Source organism: Ylistrum balloti, unplaced genomic scaffold (genome assembly GCF_031769215.1).
Source record: "Ylistrum balloti isolate Yb309-2 unplaced genomic scaffold, AGI_CSIRO_Ybal_v1 Utg370178, whole genome shotgun sequence".
NCBI lineage: Eukaryota > Metazoa > Mollusca > Bivalvia > Pectinida > Pectinidae > Ylistrum > Ylistrum balloti.
In genome coordinates, this window is record NW_026782165.1 from 205,367 (window position 1) to 224,008 (window position 18,642).

The window sequence follows — 18,642 nt, forward strand, 5'->3', positions numbered from 1 at the left end:
TAATTCACAAAATCATATCAACAGCCTGCAGGTTACACATTTTATATGAAAAGTGCTGAACACTACAAAGAAACAGGAGCAGAGCTATTGCTGTAGGGCCAAACATTCTTTATAGGCCATCATTTTTAATGAATATTCAAGCATATATCTAAGGACAATCTGTTATATTGTTTTCCCTTTATCTTTATTTTAGAAACTGAAATTTGCAAAATCTAAATTAGCCAATGACATTACTTTGAGGTTGAGAAGGGATATAGTTTTATCCAGCGCACGAATCCATAGTTTGACATACAAATGTGCTGAATATGTAAAAGAAAAATACCTTTTTATGTGTGTGTGTTTGTGTGTCATTTGTGTAGTTTCTTTGAAAGTGTAAATATCACCAAAGCTTTCCCCTAGAATAAAAATTGTCGAATTTCTAGGTCTGTGTCTATAAAATTAAATCTTTTGATGAGCATAAACGATTTTCATTTGATACTTTTTTTATTTTGTATTGTGATTTCATCCTATGTTCAATCATTCGCTTCCGGCCTTAAATTAAGATGTACTGAAACAACCCATCTCATGACTGACAGAGTCCGTCAGATCTACTGTCCACCTATCGCATGCTAGAGTACTGATGCCGAGCCACTCCTCGATAGATCATGACCCATTCATATATATATATATATATTTGTATATACATATTTATATGCATGCTAGAAGAAAACAACCTAAACTTATCCAGTGTGAATATATACCAATATAAATACAGTTAAATGCATGGAATAGTTTGAGGCAGTGGAGACAGTTTTAAATGTTGTATATCTGTTCCTCGATAGCTTTACTTCATTGTGTATTTTGCTTTGTCAGGACTGGAAGGACGAGGGCGCTCTTCCATAGGACCATGCACTTACAATCGTTCAGGTATTGAAAGACTTATGTGATATAGCCGTGTGTCATGCTTTTTAAAGTTTATGTACGTGACTGTCTTATCAGCCATTTGTTGACTGACATCAGCTGTACTCACCAGTTTATGCGGTCAGGGTTATTCTCTTTCAGTATTTGTAACTCATCTGCTGTACATCCTTATCATCAATGCTCAAACTTATCAGTATTTCCTTGTAATGACAAACATAACGAAAATTATTACCTGTCATTTTTTTTTTAGATAAATTCAATTACGTATTTCATGATTATGTTGATTTTGACTGATAAGAAATTATAAATTTTCAAAATGGCTATATTCATCCGTGAAGGTAGGATATACATATGTATCATACCTGTTCTGAGAAAATGCTCATTTTATCTACATTGAAGGTTTGTCTTTCTTATTTTGTGTTAATCTTATTTTTCCTATGAAATTATCATATTGTAGCAAAGCTTCAAAGATATGTCTTCTTTGCTGTTTCGTTGCTATATCGCTGTTATCCTGTCTTATTTTCTCCTTGATTTTTAAAGACGTATTTTCACAAATGCTGAATGAGAACATGGAAACACTGTTTTCTCGAGATATATTTCTTACGGTATGATTAAATATTGAAGCGAAGAAAAGGTCAAATTACTTTTGGACCATCACCTTTTACTAACAAGGTAAGTTATTTTACTTAATTGATACTTGAATAAAAGAAATTATGTGTTGCCCTCGGAGTTCAAATACGAAAATATAGCTCGAGTTAAGAGTGAAGATCGTATAAACTGGTGGACAGCTGATTTCCGGAAGCGGAAACATGTCACGTGAGTAGATTGTGCATGGCTTCCGGTTGCTCATCCTCACATTGGAGTTTTCACTTACTAACAATGATTAACAACCTGTTTAGACTGTAGTAAAAATACGTAAATAACAATGGTAATGTACTATTTGGGGTTTGATTTAAACGTTGATGTTTTTGTTGAGTTCTTTCATTTTTTTTATTTTGGAATTTAAATCGTTTCATTTAGGACAACATCATAAAATAATATACTGTGTAGTTAGACTGATATGTATTGAGTGGGTTGACAATATCTCTTGAAGGAAGATTTTGTTTATAGATAGCCAACCGGTTTTAACATAACGTAAATTTTACAAATATTTAGTATAATAAGGTCCTTTACTTCACATATATGAATAATGTAAACGCATTTTGTGCATTTTCACAGCAATGTGGATGAGGAGCAACCGCATTGTAGATATAGACTAGCTTTGGGGTCATCGTATCATAACAAACAGAAATGGAAAGATTATCTATCTTTCATACATTCGAACGTCTAAAGTAGACTTCCCATTGGTTGAAGTCTATGATGGATTTCGGTGGTGTCTGGCTGTAAGTGCATGTGTGTATGGAGGACGCAATGTTCACTGTTTGTGTACTGAACTACTAACACACTGACTAACACTTTTTTACTCTTTATATACATCAAGAATAAACATTAATTAAGTCTCAATTTGACCGCAGAGCTTTCTACATGTCTCGTTCGGATGTCGGGTTAGTATCGTTTCTAATTTGCAACTTTAGATGATGCAACGGTAGATGAAATATATTTTATTTTTCATTAATTAACACTCTTTGCGATATCAAATCAATATATTTCAGGTACCAGATACAGCATTGTTACTGACTAATTATCATTATTTACCAAATATATACAATGTCTTCATTCTTATTTGTCAGTTTTAAGACTAATTAAACATATTTAAATTTTGAAAGCTCTGTGTGTCAGGGTTACATATGATTGGCCATATTTTGTATATATGTATATATATATATATATACAGTATATATATATGTATAAAGAATAATGTATTTTGGGTATATCTAATAAACATGAGATTTGATGTCAATTATCACGAATTTGTATTATACGATATTAACCTTCTGGTCCTGAGAATGTCTCTTTACATGTTTTACTTTTGTAGCTGCATGATATAATGAAATGACGTAAGCTTATATACATATATATAAATGTATGCGCATACATTATTTTACAGACCTTATGACTTTGTATGATTAACTTAGTGTCGTTATGCCCAAAATCACAAATATTAAAAACAGATGAAAATGGTATTGATACTTAATGATTTAATTTCTTTGAAAATTATTAAGAATACATTGTTCTCTTAAACATTTCCACATGTTGCTATTCTTTTTCAATGGTTTTTAAACTCAAGTGAGTTGTTGTAAAGTCATCAAATTTTCGATTGTAATATAAATTTATTTCTAACTTGTTTTCTATTACTATATTTTCCAAAATATAAACACTCGAATAACACTAATACAGATACAAGTACATTATTCATCGGTACATAATTAAATATTTAATATCGATGGTAAAGATTACAAACAAACATTGTGATATAGTTATACCTATCTATGTATAACTATTTACCAGATAACATGATTATCAACTGTATTATTATCAAAAGGCAAAATATCTGACATTTCAAAAAACCCAAAACAACATCTATTTAATCCAATTATCACTTTCTGTCACATTTACTGACGACAAATTCGAGGATTTGTGTACATAACACTAATAACTGCGTTGGCATTTTGGTTTTGATAACATCGTGATCAAAAAAAATATTTGTTGCGCTGAAACGATTGTTCTTAAAACTGTATCCGAACGATATTTATTTCAAGGCATAGAATGAGCATGTATCACCATATACATCTTGTGCACTGCTTATTCTAAAGTCATTCCCATAATCAGCTAAGACGTTACATTACATTACATTCATTCAGTGTTTAAAGGTTAAAATATTGTCCCTTACACCAATACGCATTCATAGTATCATGCAAGATTAACAGAAAAATCCCCCAAAAATTCAAATATTTATTGTCATTATTTAATGTTTTGTAGGAAACTGTTATGAAAATGATTTATCTTATCACTGTGTGTATATAATAAATGAAACGTACAGAGATATGCGTGATTCGATTACATATATGTTGTGTGCTTATAATTGTTAAAATTTATTCTACTGAAAGCATTAAAATAACGATTAACTTTGATTGGATTACATCTTGCATTTATCATATAGCTGGTCGTGTTTGCAATGCAATGTGGAATGAGTGTTATTGTAAAAAGTGTTCCCATTTAACTCGTGTTCACCTGTCTTGTTTACAGCCATAGTGATACCCATGCAAACACCCTCACCAGCAGTCATAGGCCACAATTGGTCGGTAGGACGTGATGGTACTATATTTCTAATTTTCAGAGATTCCTCCGCTCCACCGGTTTGCTTCTTCTTCCCAGATAGTTAGCAGCTGGGAGATTAACACTGTCACATTCTCTTAGCTCAGCTGCAATACTAGAAACTAATGATCTTTATGTGTGTTCCATCATACTAACTTACCATTTTGATTAATCATATCCCACGGAGGCAACACATTCCCTTATCCTCATCAATGACCTTCACTAGACCTTGGACTTCATATTTGTTTGTGTTTTTCACGTGCACTGTTTTCAATTCTCATCATTTCTGATCTGGTGGCTGCTGTCTTTGCAAAAATCGTTTCGCACCAAATCTACCTCACCCGATTTGAATGGAAATGTCTTTTGTAGTTTTATCCATAACGAGAACCATCCTTACACGATTACCTTTCTCGAGCATGATTGGTGTTGTTTAATTCCCAAAATTAAGAAAAAAGATATAAAGAAAAACGAAATGAATTTTATTTTGTTTATATTTCGTAGTTTACACAAATACACATAATGTCTTTGTCTTTTGATTAAACTATATAATTGCAGTCAACACATTCACTATTCAGAGAAATCGAAAATTGAAGCTTCCATTACTTATCTGTTAAGCTTTCCATTTTGCTACAAACTCGCAGCAGCTGTGACATGTACATTTATGACTATGGGATCTGTTAACATCAGGATGTTTTAAAGGTAGAAATTTACAGAAGATAAAGACGAAATCTTATCTTTCTCCAACCCTTTGGCACACAGCTTCCCTGCAAATCAAAACTAAATCTGTTCCTTCTATCCCTGCTTTGTGTGTGATATCCAGATTCTGTTTTTCATTGTCAATATTTTCCGTTAGTTTTTGTATTGAAACTGTCAGTTTTAAAGTAAAGAAGATAATATCATTTGCATCTGTTAACGGTTTTGTTTACATCAAACGTCATTTCCAATGATTCAGTTTCTTTTTTGAAAATAATATATTTCGTGTGACAAATAAACAAGTATACTTTTGTTGTTTGACTAAGTAATATGTTTGACTTAATTTATAATTATAATTGTGTTTGACAAGATGGGTATGCATATCTTGATTTATATGTGTCATTTAAAGATGTTTCAATCTCTTTGAGAGGAAGCCTTAAGTCTGCTGATAAACACAAATCGTTGATGCGTAAGTATGACGTCATCGATTCAACAGAGTGGGAATTCAAGACAAAAACTATTTTAAGATGAAATATATTACACACACGATGATATAACATGTGACATTAATATGATGACAGTTATATGGACGGAACATGTTTAGATTATTTAAAAAGTTGAAAACCCTCTTCGGGAGGCTAAAACTGAGTTTTAAATATATTTTTGTTAATGTTTCTGAAGAAATCGAGCTAACAGACATGTTCAATAGCTACAGCAGGGGAAATGAGATGCGGGTGTACCTGCCCTCCATCAGCTCGAGATAACTAGAATTGGTCAGTGCGCATATACACGTTGTATGTATGTAATTAGTAGTGGTTTGTGTATGGATGGAGCTGCAGTTATATGTGCAAAGGTGTCATTTGTGTATCTGTTGTACATTGTGGTGTTTCTGTCAGTCACTCATGGAACGAACCTGTATAGTGAAAGTCATATTGAAATGCTGTATGTCGACTTGGCAGAAAAAAAAAACAGCTAAATGAACAAATTAACAAGGGTTTGACTTTTGTCAGACATAAAATTTGTGTTGGGCGTTTGGGCGCATTACTGGGCCATTTAAAAGGGATAATCTACTATACACGTACTAACGCCTATCTAACATGCGTTTGCCAAGTACAGTCTAACATTTGTCTTGCGATTGTTCAATATGTAATCATAAACAATTTCTGTATATAACGTATGCTTTATATTTACTATATATATATATTACTATTACAGTATATTCGCATATCTATTTCTATGTATTTATTCAACCGCTTTTGTTTAAATGTAACCATTGCATTGATATTTATACTCAAAAAGGTACACTTTTGTACTTGAATGCAAATATAAATTCGATTTTTCTACATATGCATTTACTGCTTAGAGTTTGTTAATTTTTTATGCATTTGTTTTGTGATGTCTTTTCGAAATAACAGTATATCAATTTTTTCGTGAAAACAAAATAAAACGAAAAAAAAAAAAAAAAACCAGCTAAAGCGTATGTGTTTACGTAAAGTAATAACCATCTTTCTATTACAGGAGTGGGGATGAATGGTGAGATCTTGATCATTTACAACGTCTCGCGGTACTGTGATGGTATTTACGAGTGTATGGCCTTCAATGATGTCTCGCCAGCTGTCAACAGGGAGATCCCAGTAGAAGTTGAATGTCAGTACTGATATACCTTATAAACATATAGCGGATTTCAGAAGCACTTATAATTTCGTTAGAAAAAACATTTATTGATAATGGTAGGGTACGGTATTTCAGTGTGTTCGTTGGTGTATATGCCTATTGTAATTTGACATCCGCTAGCATTCTGTAGACATTCATTACTTTCCGTTGATATTCGACAAAAAATGAGGAATCTACGCATTGAAAATTTAACAGTATAGGCATTGTCCTTATATAAGTTGGTTTTACTAACAATTTAATATCGACATTTCACACGTTTTCGGCATTGATACTGTGTCGGCGTGCAGGCTGTGTCGGCGCTGATTCTGTGTCGGCGTACAGGCTGTGTCGGCGCTGATACTGTGTTGGCGTACAGGCTGTGTCGGCGTACAGGCTGTGTCGACGCTGATACTGTGTTGGCGTACAGGCTGTGTCGGCGCTGATACTGTGTCGGCGTACAGGTTGTGTCGGCGCTGATTCTGTGTCGGCGTACAGGCTGTGTCGGCGCTGATACTGTGCTGGCGTACAGGCTGTGTCGGCGTACAGGCTGTGTCGGCGCTGATACTGTGTTGGCGTACAGGCTGTGTCGGCGCTGATACTGTGTCGGCGTACAGACTGTGTCGGCGCTGATACTGTGTCGGCGTTGATACTGTGTCGGCGTTGGTACTGTGTCGGTGTACAGGCTGTGTCGGCGCTGATACAGTGTCGGCGTTGGTACTGTGTCGGCGTACAGGCTGTGTCGGCGCTGATACTGTGTCGGCGTACAGGTTGCGTCGGCGCTGATACTGTATCGGCGTACAGGCTGTGTCAGCGCTGATACTGTGTCGGCGTACAGGCTGTGTCGGCGTGGATACTGTGTCGGCGTACAGGCTGTGTCGGCGCTGATACTGTGTTGGCGTACAGGCTGTGTCGGCGCTGATACTGTGTCGGCGTACAGACTGTGTCGGCGCTGATACTTTGTCGGCGTTGATACTGTGTCGGCGTTGGTACTGTGTCGGTGTACAGGCTGTGTCGGCGCTGATACAGTGTCGGCGTTGGTACTGTGTCGGCGTACAGGCTGTGTCGGCGCTGATACTGTGTCGGCGTACAGGTTGCGTCGGCGCTGATACTCTATCGGCGTACAGGCTGTGTCAGCGCTGATACTGTGTCGGCGTACAGGCTGTGTCGGCGTTGAAGCTACACGCTTATTCTACCGAGAAACCTTTTTCGCCTTTCACCTTTCAATAAGCTCCGTGCAAAATTATTTTTGCTGGTATTTTGCACTCTTTTCATGGAGTTTGAGTTTGAAGAGAAATTCAGTTGAACTATCGATATATTTCGCTAATTCTCAAGTTTGAGAATACATGAAATAAATATCGCCGATTTATGATTTAAATGATAAGTAACATCCACGTTCATTTATTTATTTCATTTTACTTTTGAAACAGTTTAAGGATATTTTTCTAGTCGATTCCAGATATATACATATATGTAGTCCATAAGTGTGCTCCCTGTCAGCACTACCTATATAATGGTTAGTTGCAAGGTCTTTCTGCTAATATTACCATAGATGACCTCGTGACTAGAACAGCCCTATAATCATGTTACCGCGAGAGTGTTACAACGGGCGGAAAGCTAGCAATATTGGCTCTGGCTTACTATAGATCTTATTCGCGCCCGGCATAATGAAATTCGACACCTTTTACAACCCAAACGAGTATTCTGTCATTTCTTAAATTCCAAATAATACATTTCTTCATTTGGAAGAACTAATGAGACTTTCTCTTTTCTCTGAGGAAACCTGTGGATGTTGGTTGTGTTATAAGGTGATTAATTTCGCTGTAGGTCGATCGTTCCTCACCACGAATCGTCAGACATGACTAACTGGCATTCTGCAAGTGGAAAACAGACGGTCGAAATTGTTATTGATGTCTAAATCTACCGAATATAGTTAATACTCGGTATAAATTGTTCATGACGGAAATTACCCAGACTATCAGTGTGTATTGATATATCCTTGTATCACAAGGATACAGACTATCGTATAGACTGAGAGACTATCATATAACACGGATATATACATATAATAAAATGTGTAACGTATTAAGATATGATATACTATCAATAATTCGAATACATTTTTTCTCCAAAACATAATATTACTGAACGCATATGTGATTTTATGTTTTGGAAACAAATTGTGAAAGAGTCGTTTTCAAATCCGTCTGTCATTAAGATATATGTTTTTAGTCAATGTTGTAATTATCTTTCTGTAGTTGCCCCCGAGATAGAGCTTCCAAACAAACGGATAGGACAGGAGCCAGGACGCGAGACCATGTTGGAATGCATAATCACAGCCTTTCCTCAAGCTCTAAGTGTGTGGAAGAGACACGGAAAGGAAATAAAGGACTCTAACAAACATAGACTAGAAGTCTACAACGAGGGGGACCATCGAATAACCCTCAGCCTTAGAATCATGGATATTGCAACCTCTGATTATGGCAACTATTCGTGTTACGCCTCCAATAAATTAGGATACGACATGGAAAATATGTACATGTATGGTAGGTCTGAAATGCCATATAAAATCACATATGACATTTGTATAAATGTGCTACAGAGCATAATAAGTCACCTGTGACATTTGGATATGTATGGCTGATCGGATTCACCATAAACGATCCCATAAATTATCAATTTGTGTTAATGTAAAATAAAATGTATTTCATAGGAACTTTTATTTTGACGGAGTGTTAACATTTGGGTGTGTACCATTTATCACGTTGAAAATTTTCAGGACACATTTAAAAAGAAAACTTTTACTTACATGCTTTATTACTAAACAATACTTATCAGAGTAATCAAGTTTAATTTGTATGATCAATCAAACAAGTCTTTTCTACATCAGCTTAAAACTAGAAACTAACTAAAAAATCATGTTTTCTTATAACGAAATCAACATGGAGAGCTTTTCTTGATACCATTATCCCTGCATCTCCTGTATGTCACAATTGATTCGATATTCAAGGGCCTGTTCCCATTATCACGATCTTCGTGCAAACAGTCGTCAACTGACTGACAAACGCATAATACAAGGTTTAAAGACGCAGGTTGATTCTAATTATGGGGAAGTTCTATGGTCACCATAGTGATCGCATTAAGAAATATCCTTTTTCTTATTGCGACATGAAGCTGGACTTATTTGATGCTGGTTATTCTACCGGTTGGTTCCGTCGTTGTACACCTTGTTCTCATTTGTGAACATGACATCATTACTTGGATTGACCAAGGTTTACATGCCGGGCATTGTTGATGAAGCAGAAGATGCCTACTTTTGCTTAACACCTGGTCTTATTCTCCTTTGAGTTTAGTTTAGGACATTATTTCTGATGATACATATTAGATTGAAGGTAGTAATTTGAATAAAAAAAGCAACTATGCTTTGAACAAGCCTGTTCGACTAACTTCCTAATCTTATCAAGTTAGCTGCTAAAGCGTCACTTCTTTATCTTAATAAATACTAATCTACTGTATGTAGTAAAAGTACATAGTAAAGATAATGGTACCGTACATGTCTTATATAAACAGTTGTGGACAGCATGAACATAAAACCAAATTTACTTCATCTAAATGATTATTAAAGATATAGATAAAATATTCTAAGAATATTTCGTTTCTCAAACGTATAAACAAGTACAATCGGTTTTCATTGTATATTGCGCTAAGTTGATCAATTTCGTTATATACTCTGAAACAACTGCTGATCTATCTTCCAAATTCATTGTTCATTGATGTTTGAACCATGAAATTTGTAATGATCAAAGGAGGAGGCTCTGTAGTTGACACCTTTGTTGCTAATACAGATCAACTTGTCCGAAATCTGCTGCAGAAACATGCACACCTATGCACATAATCAATGTTAACGATAAGTGAAAAAACGATGGCGTCCAATTGGCCGTCGTCGGTTTAGGTGTTGTGGTCTCTGATCTTCAAAGCATAATCCGCGGATGCATTGCGGAAATCCGTATGTGGATTGGTTCCCGTTTTGTATTTGAAAAAGGTGATAGAAGATCGAGAATAGGTTTCGGGTAATCAAAGATTGTATAAAAGACTCACAAGTGAATAGCACCTTTTCAAAATCTAGAGTAAGATACAGTATATCCAAACAATGAAATAAACTATATCACACAGCTTTTCCGTCCTTATAAGACTCGTCAGTGATGCAAAGGGCCTAAAGTTTAAAGCCTTAGAAGCGACTAAGGAAAATCCCTTATGATCGAAAGAAAAGTAAAAATACAGCGGCCTCATGATAAAATATATTTCGTAATTTTAATATATCAAATAATTATAGAACAGCATCAAAAACACGTGTACATTCGGAACCGTGCCACTTTTCGAATGAATTAAAATGTTGCAATCCTCGGGGACTTAAAATCCATCAGCGATGCTATCATCACACTAAGTAGCCATATAAATTCATTATATAACATTGAAACTTTATAGCATCAAGGCAACTATATTTTATATAAAGGATAGATTCGAGCAATAGTTAATGGTCTTTATCACATCTGTTATCAGCCTACGGAAGAAAAGCCCATTGGATGTAAAGCGAATTTATAAAAAAAGAAAAAAAATCCCAGACTTTTCGCATTGTTACACGGTTTGTTATTTGAACAGGTCTGAGGATAAAACAATTTCATCTTTTCTCTTAATATTCCAGATCACAAAAAAAGTCTAAGGACAACTACACGTTATCCTATTACAACACCAAGAAGGGTCACGACAGGGGGATCCTACAACTTTGACACCGGCCACAACAACAACAACAATGGCGGCACTGTTATAGAAACAAAGGGACCTAACCCATCCCGAGCAGCTGGTAATGATAAAGACACTATACTTGCCGACAGCCCATGGAGTAGTGGAATAACATGTAAAGGCAGTCTAATAGTTATTTGTACGTGAAACAACCAACGTTAAATAACTTAACAGATATGCATTGATAAAGCATGGCCGTTTGCATTACTTTGGGTGAAGGTTTAAAGATTAAATCTAAAGTAACAACTTCTCATTTACCTGTCTATCTAAAGGTCATGGTGAACATACCATGGTCTGTATCGGCATTTCGTGACATTAAGCAGCATGATTCATCTTCAACTTCAACTTCGATATTTGCTAATAGATAGTATTGTTTGTGTATACTGAACATATATTCATTACCTGTTTGATGATATGGATTGATGTTATGTTGAAAACAAAGTATGGTCGTTGGTTTTGGTTATCGGGTGGCGGTAAACACAGTCGTCTAAAGCAAAGGCGACCAGAATTTCACTTATAGATTGCATGTTACATGTAAGTCTTCTCTTACCTCCAATATTGAAGAGCTGCCCAATCATGCTTATTAAACTGAAATGACAAGCAATATAACAAAATATTTCCTGTTATTTATGATGCACGATTTCTGTTTACATAAGTGTTCAACTGTTGCGACTATTTCATAACATTACGTTAAAAGTTTGACAACAAAAGTACGTATTTAGCAGTGTTTTACGATAGTGGACTCTTCATCTGACAAATATTGATATAATATTGGTCAATTGACAATCAAAATGTGTTTAAATTTAACCGATGAAGTTTGCGATCAATCAAAACACGCTGTATATTTTTGTCTAGAAAATAAATTATATGGCTTTTACCATTAAACGAAATCTCACTAACGATTCGGTTTATAAACAGTTGCATTTAAGATTGATGTGTTCATGAAAGCCGACTGCATTGTTACATTTTCCGTTTTCCATGTAATCTGTTGTTTTATTCTGGTTTCAGGCGAAGGACCGGTGCAAGGTAGATCGATGGGAAATCGCGCTATAAGGTCAATCGACTATGCCTCCTTACCTGTGGTCCTGTGCTGTGCTATAATATTGAACAGAATTGTGAGAACGTCTTAGCAGAATGATATAAAAATAAAAATAATAAAACCCCATACTTGTACCAGAGGACACTCACCACTTGCAATTAACCTATGGTAACATGTACCGTGGAAACTGATCAAGATGTGATTTCTTCAACAGAGGGCGCTTTAGATACTGACTGGCTTAAAGAAGCAGACGGTAGTTCTACAAATATAGTGTATGTTCATATATCAGGCTGTCTCTGTAATAGGAAAAAACAGTCATATACGTAAAACAGCTACATCTTCCAAAATGAACAAAATGTGATAATGGTTGGGATCTGCACCTGCCGAAAGGTCACGGAAGATGGATATAATGTTAGAAAATGGATATCATTGCCAGAGGATAAATTAATCATTTACTTCCGGTTCATGGATATTTGGTAAAATTAATGCCTTCACGTTCTGTTTTGTTTTTCATTGTAACGCCAAAAATATTTATACCTTAATGTATTAAGCATTAGTATTGGCATATACAAATATATGAAAAAGAGTCAGCATATTTGACTTTACCACTGGGTTTCTGCTATTCGTATGTTCACTGGCATGTAGCGATTCAAAAGATTCAACAAGCTGAAGGATTTAGATCAAGCGATTTCGCTTTTAAAATCAGAAGTTGTTCTACTCTACGCGTAATGACGACATATTACGCGCTTTAAATAACGACGAACACAAATTGACGTTGTTAGATCAGCCAGAAACGGGTTAACTTCATGTAGATGTAGTGTTTCATGATATGATGTATGTGTCCAATATTGACAGGAATCTGATCGAGATAAAACAAATGACGGAAACTGATATCAAAAGTAAAGTTTAAATTTGATTTGAAAATGATTGTTATGCAATTAATTTCCGATTTTATATTTCACTCAAAGATCATTATATACATTTAAAATCTGTATAGTTTATGTTCAGATCCATTTCTTTAGTATTCATTCCTTTGAATCGTCCGTCCTCTCTGCAACACTTGGTGGAAAAATGAGATAGATTAGTAGTATGACGTCAAAAGCTTCAAATCTAGAAAACCGAAGCATAATTCAATTCATATTTTTCAAATTCGGTAACAACGTCATAAACATGTTTCGATTAGTTTGTTGGCGTCAACTGAAACGAAATGACGCCAAGAAAAGGTTAAAAACGGCAAAATACTAATTAGCTGTCATTGGATAAATTCATGAACAGGTGATATTGTATAGGCTTAGATTTAGAAGAGTGGTTGATCTTCGGAAAGAAATACTCTTTTAATCGATGGAGTTATTAATGATATAGAATAAAGTGTATATGTATCTGATGGCCTGCGCGACATGCAATGTGAAAATATGTATGCTTATATTTGATAGTGATAAAACAAGGAATCATATTTTCTAGAAGACTGTCATGTCGATTAAATTATGAACGAGGTAGTAATTAAAAGCGCTAATGTCGACCACATTGATGTATTAAAATATATTATAGAGTCAATATTGGGTTTTAGTCATGTGAAATAACAATGTGATCATGTATAATTAAGTATGACAGTGTAACGCGATAACAGTCTGTATGAATAACAGCACTATATACATACATTTATGTAGGTATGCGTTTTGATGACAAAATAAACAGTATCATTCTTACTTTGAAAATTGGAAAAAAATCATGAATGTTATAGCTATTCCATGTGTTGTATGCATGCTTGAGTGTAGCGAAGTGTGGTAGATCGTGTGAATGTTACTTATATCATCAGTGTAGACAGTAATGTCCAACCGCTTCCAGTGTATCGAAAGTAGATATCTGTAATCATTCTGTAACATAACCATCAACTCGATATTTTATAGTGTGTTTTATTAGGTATGATTATAGCTTGTATTTGAGTTATTTTTGTTTTACATCCATGTCACGCACTGAAAATTTCTCGGCTTATTGCTTCCAAATAAAACATGTTAAATGAATGTACTGAGAAGTGTTTTATCATATACATTTAAGTGATCACCTGATAATCAGTATTTAAGACATTTGCATATATGTATGTAAACATTTGAACATATTTATCGCAGAAAAAAAAAAGTTTACCAGAGACGCTTGTAAACTACGAGAATTATTCTGCGCCATTTAATTATGTACATAATTATTAATCATATTCATTAACAGTGTACATTTGCTCATTGCACCTTCATCACTTTGCATGTGTTATATGGGTGTGTTTGTTGTAACACACTGGCGAACGTTTTAAGTGTTGAATGTGAAGAATAACTGAGTGCAAGAAGTGAGTCAGTGTGACATTATATCCGTTCATTTATAATTATTAATGCCGATGTGGTCAAACGGAGACTGATGTGGTACATTAATATAATTGATAACGATACTGATAGTTGTTAAAATGAACATGAATTGTTTAATGTGCAATTGTTAAAACCAAAATTGTAGTTTTGTCAAGAGATAGTATTATGTTTTATGTGAACGTATTAAAAATGAGTCATATACCTGGAAAAAGTTGATAACGTAAAAGTATTGTCTTTCAAAGGAATAATAGCAATGTTCTCCAGATAATAGGTATCACAAATAGGCATACCCTATGTAAAATTATGTGAATGCAAAACAGACATATAACATTGATCATGCTAAAGGTTTATGTGAAAACAAGGTATTGTGTTAGGAACTTAAGGAACGAATAAATCTGGTGAATTTAAGCTAAAACGTTAGGCCAAGAAAACTAAAACATTCATTTACTGAAATTATCTCTACTAGTTTAAAATGTGCTGTATTATGCCTGTACATCCATCAACTATCGCAAAATTATGCTTATCAGGTGACCTAAAACGAAGCCAGAAAAAATATATTTGCATAATTGTGCATTATGATACCAATATTCAATAGCGAATAAAGGCAATTGGTAGCGGCATCATTCATAGCCGGAGTATGATAATTGAAAACTGTTGTTTGCTGTCGTATTTTTGTTCAAATCTAATAGTAATAATCAAAGTGATTGAGGGTATTGCTCGTGACGTCATTCATAAGTACACTTCATGGCGAAATTTATTTCCATGAAAATAATCAAATCAAACGTCTCTCTAATTGTGTAATCTAATGTTCTATTATACTGTTTCCATTTCATGGCCCGAATATGAAGCATGATCATGTTACAAATGAAACGTGACTTACATCGATATCAAAGTCTAAAGTATATGAAAGTATTTATGCCAGAGTATCAAATATTCTTCAGTAAAACATACAATTTATTTCTTTTTCCCCCTCAAAACCAATAACTGTTATTTTTCATCTAAATCAACATCAATATGTTTACATTCAAGATTCACAAAAACGTGATATTTTAGGTTAACGTAAAAGAGTACTTTGCTATACTGTATACGAGATTATTATGCTTCATTTCAAAAGCCTATATCGTAATTATGGGTTCTCTATATTTTGTTTCTTAAGATTAGCGAACACCAAAGAATCACTGTAGATTATTATATGACGTAAAGCATGACGTCATACACAGTAAGTACACTGTATTTTGTGGTCAATCATTTGCTGTGTTGAGTGAAGATTATATATGTACATGTACATTCCTTTGCATGTAGCATTGACTGAGACATCTTTACTATTTCATAATAAAAATAACAATTAGTTGATTTCATTGTATCGTTGGAGTATTTTTTCTAAGCCGGGACAGTTGCATAAGGATGGTTATTATTTGATCATCATTTTTTGGTGTGAATTGCCAATGAAATGTGGAAGGATTATTCAACCTATTACGGTTCAAGACACTAATTGTACGTTTTATGTGTAAAATCACACTTTTAACATTTTAAAGCAAAGGACAGCAAATTCAAAATACTCATATTTATGACAGATAAGCGACGGGCAGTTCCTAGTTTCATCGATCTAGGAAATCTGGTTTGATGCAATATAACAACACAAATTTATAGCAATACCTTTGTGTGCAATAAAAGAACATCTTTAAAAAAAAAAAAAAAAACTATAATCAAGACACATTTCGGGGCTTGGACATTGATATTTGATCGAGATACCGATTTTCAAAAGGCACATCAATAATTATAATTATTTGTCCAAGGGGAGATAACCCCTATACACTGTCTATAACTCAGGAGATTATGTAAATATATGCTCATACAAGTTAGAACTATTATTTCATGATAATATGGAGTCTGTTTTCCCGCAAAACCAAACGCAACATCCAGCGCGTTCAAAATATCCCAGCTGATCTACAGCAATTCAACACAGGATATAGATCACTTTACCAGAATACTGATTTTGTTTTTCCGAAATCTGATTCTGCTAAATCAAATGACCGGTGTCACCGCTGAAGCAGAAGACACTTGAATTGTCGCGACATCTAATCTTATTCTCATTTTATTTGTTTGGGAGTTTTCGTGTTAATATCTATTTATAGATAATATTAATATCTGTTTTTATTCTTCCCTTATTTATTTTGAAATTACAAACTTAGCTGTATAATACGTTTTACACAACAACTTTACTTACAGTACATGGTAAGTCATTGACAAAAAGAACACTTTTTGATACCTATGTCCACAAATTTATCATATTTTGTGCGACACAATAATTATTGTACTTGTTGCTAAACTTGCATTTTTAAGCCTAATTACAGAATTACAAATACAATATCAATACAGTATAGAAATACCATCGGATACAACAAACGTGCTTTTTATATTAAATAACATACGTAGTAGAAAATTAACAGGAGGTACAGTTGTTCATGATAAAAAATTAGGATATCAAAAATAGTATATATATTAAATAACATACTAATGTAGGATATCAAAAATAGTGTAGGAATTTTTATCGAAAAAAATACATCCATGATAAACAGTGTATACTGTGTATTAAGACCGCAGGTTGACTGGTATGTGAACAAATAAGAAAACGACAATATTAATTGATATATGTTAAGTATTTTATATGTTAACGACATTGATACATATTAATAAGTTGATACTAAAAATAAAATACATTTGAAGATTGAACAACATTATCTATGACGTTAGAATGGACAAGTTCACAATTACATATCTAAACATGAATAATGGCCTATAAGGAGATGAATTAAGAAACAGACAAAAATGAAGACAGGCGAACTCATATTTCAATATTGTTATACCGCTTGTGATAGGTACATAATATCTGTATTTGCATTTCTCGGTTTTGCTTCAACACTGAGTATCGTGTTGTTCAGTGAACACATCTAATAGTTTTCATCTGACTTTGTGTTGTTTCTTGCAGCATTTACAAATGCAAATTATGACATTATGAATAAATATTGAACTTCGTTTTCTTTCCGTACGAGGTATTTAACAATTATTTCTTATTTGTCATTAAGCCAAATTATTTCAATATTGGTAGTCATGATTAATATCATAAAACCTGACTATGAATATTCACATCAAAAATGATAAGAGGAAAAAAGAGAATTAATGTTATGTCTCTAAATACAGCGATTTCATACCACAGGTAGATAATTATTTTTCAAGGTCTTTATGATCAGGGAACCATTCAAATAATCTTATAGAGTATTACTGACTGTTCATACAATAATTGATAAAGCATATTATCCCCAAATTATTACACTCTACAACACTAATTAACAAAGCCAAATGTACGATATATTTAAACTGCTATTAGCTATTTAAGATAAACATTGCATTTTTGAAAATGATATATTTATTCAATAACGGAATGGTTTCTTCATATATATGTTATATCAAATTTGTGACCAAAAAGAAAGAGATTCGTGAATTTTCTTCCAAACCAATTTGTTTGAAAATTTTGCTTTATTTGTATAATGTACATGAAATAAAATATTTTTCTCGAGTCGCTGCCATCAAGTTCAAGAAAATGTGTTGTTTTGTTCACAAATAAAAATCGAACCATTAACGATACAATTTAATGTAAAGGTAATGAGTATCGACAAACATTAGAACATTCACTGGCATACTATGTTGGTAGAACAAATGGTAGAATGTTATCAGGAAGCTGTATAAAGTATGAGTATGAAGGAAAGCAGATCAAATAGACACAAGCTACTATGTAAGCATAATATATGGTAAAGTTCAGAACGTATATGTTCCCTTTAAGATACATGTAAAATATACTGAGCACATACATGGCACAAACTTAAATTGGAGATTACACAAGTTATTGGCACTACATCTTTGTCGAAGCTGCTGTCGTAAATATACCATTTGCTA

General features: G+C 33.9%; 1 protein-coding gene across 3 annotated transcripts in view; it reads left to right on the forward strand.

Moving 5' to 3' along the window:
* The window catches only part of LOC132551127 (limbic system-associated membrane protein-like), a 112,402-nt gene extending 96,356 nt beyond the window's left edge, over nt 1–16,046 (forward strand). Inside the window, exons 5-9 of one of the 3 annotated variants that reach the window (XM_060215236.1) lie at nt 853–906; nt 6,367–6,495; nt 8,757–9,044; nt 11,201–11,437; nt 12,307–16,046. In XM_060215236.1, coding sequence (XP_060071219.1) covers nt 853–906; nt 6,367–6,495; nt 8,757–9,044; nt 11,201–11,437; nt 12,307–12,428 — 830 coding nt within the window. In that variant the 3' untranslated portion in view covers nt 12,429–16,046. The remainder of the gene's footprint in view (nt 1–852; nt 907–6,366; nt 6,496–8,756; nt 9,045–11,200; nt 11,438–12,306) is intronic. The other 2 variants (XM_060215238.1, XM_060215237.1) reach the window with 2 other exon arrangements.
* The last annotated feature ends 2,596 nt before the right edge of the window (nt 16,047–18,642 follow it).